General features: G+C 52.7%; 1 protein-coding gene across 1 annotated transcript in view; it reads right to left on the bottom strand.

Annotated features, from left to right (window-relative positions):
* Positions 1–1539, bottom strand: part of LOC103396922 (rapamycin-insensitive companion of mTOR-like) — a 22265-nt gene that overhangs the window by 6431 nt on the left and 14295 nt on the right. Inside the window, exons 21-22 of the mRNA XM_025052910.1 lie at positions 612–841; positions 10–530 (exon numbers count right to left, since the gene is read on the bottom strand). Of these exons, the coding sequence (XP_024908678.1) occupies positions 10–530; positions 612–841 (751 nt within the window). The remainder of the gene's footprint in view (positions 1–9; positions 531–611; positions 842–1539) is intronic.

Below are 1539 nucleotides of genomic sequence, written 5' to 3'. Positions count from 1 at the left end.
CTGGCCCACGCCGGGAACAGGGGGCCGGCCGCCCCGCTCCTTCTCCCGACCGGGGTGCTCCACAGGCCCCTGCCCTGCCAGGACGCTCAGAGCAAAGCCGGACCCCCCTCCCCTCACCAGTCGCCCATCCACAAGGTGCTCCTCAGAATTCCCCCGGTTCCCGACAAAAGACGTCTCCACGCTGACCGTGGGACTCTTGGGCATGCCTCTGCCGTTGAAGATGGGGGTAAAGACGTCCCCCTGGGTTGCGCTGTAAATTGAGGGTTCGGTCACCGTCCTGTTCCGCCTCATGCTCCCGGTCTTGAAATCCGTAGGGGTGCGGGATCCAAACAGGGTTTTGGGGTCACTGGTAGATCGCAGTTTTTTGCTGGGCAGAGACAGCGAGTTCAGGAAACGGGTGCGCACGAAGCGCGTGGAGGCCAGGATGGTGAAGGGGCTGCGGTCTTTGACAGGTTTAGGGTGCAGATAAAAGGAGGACTCGTCGGATTGGTCCAGAACGTCACACTTGTCGTCGTCCATGATGTACATGTCTGAAAGAGTAAGGAAAAAAACAGATGAGAACCAAAGCAGCAGACGGGCGGAGTCAATGACCCGAAGAACGTCTTACGTACTGGGCTGCGATTCGCTCTCGCTGTTGTGACGTGAGCCGGTGGACTCGGAGTTCAGGCTGAGCGTGCTCGGCACGGAGGAGAGTTCAGAGGTCAGCTGGGCGTCGACCTCGTCCGGAGTGACGGGCCACAGCGTCCTGCGACTATGTCGGACGGCATCCCACCCATACTGTTTGAGCACCTCGCAGCCCTGCCGGGTCTTCGATATGACGCCCAGCACGTACACCGACGTCCTGCGGAAGGAGACGCACTCGGGTCATAAACAACCGACAATCTATTGTTCAACCGATTAAATTTTTAATCCAATTACGTACAACTGTGGATTAGTCACGATTAATCGAGATAAATCAACATCTCTAAATATGTGGAGAAAAAAAAATTATCACAATTAATCGTGATTAATCGAGATAAATCTTCTTCTTCTTTTTCTTTCGGCTTTGTCCCTTTTTCAGGGGTTGCCACAGCAAATCATTGATTTCCATCTGTCCCTGTTCTCTGTATCTTCTACTCTGACTCCAACTACCTGCATGTCCTCCCTCACTGCATCCATATATCTCCTCTTTGCCCTCCCTCTCTTTCTCCTCCCTGGTAGCTCCATCTCTAACATTCTTCTACCAATGTATCCACTGTCCCTCCTCTGCACATGTCCAAACCATCTCAATCTGGCTTCTCTAGCTTTTTCTCCAAACCTTCCTGTCTGTGTTGTCCCTCTAATGACCTCATTCCTGATCCTGTCCATTCTTGTCACTCCTAAAGAGAATCTTAGCATCTTTAACTCTGCCACCTCCAGCTCCTCCTCCTGTCTTCTGCCTATTGCTACTGTCTCTAAACCATACATCATGGCTGGTCTCACCACTGTCCTGTAAACCTTTCCCTTCACCTTAGCTGACACTCTTCTGTCACAGATCACTCCTGACACTTTTCTCCAGCT

The sequence above is a fragment of the Cynoglossus semilaevis genome, chromosome W (assembly GCF_000523025.1).
Source record: "Cynoglossus semilaevis isolate Cse_v1.0 chromosome W, Cse_v1.0, whole genome shotgun sequence".
Lineage (NCBI taxonomy): Eukaryota > Metazoa > Chordata > Actinopteri > Pleuronectiformes > Cynoglossidae > Cynoglossus > Cynoglossus semilaevis.
Note: the sequence above shows the minus strand (reverse complement) of the source record. Positions and strands in the feature narration are given on the sequence as shown.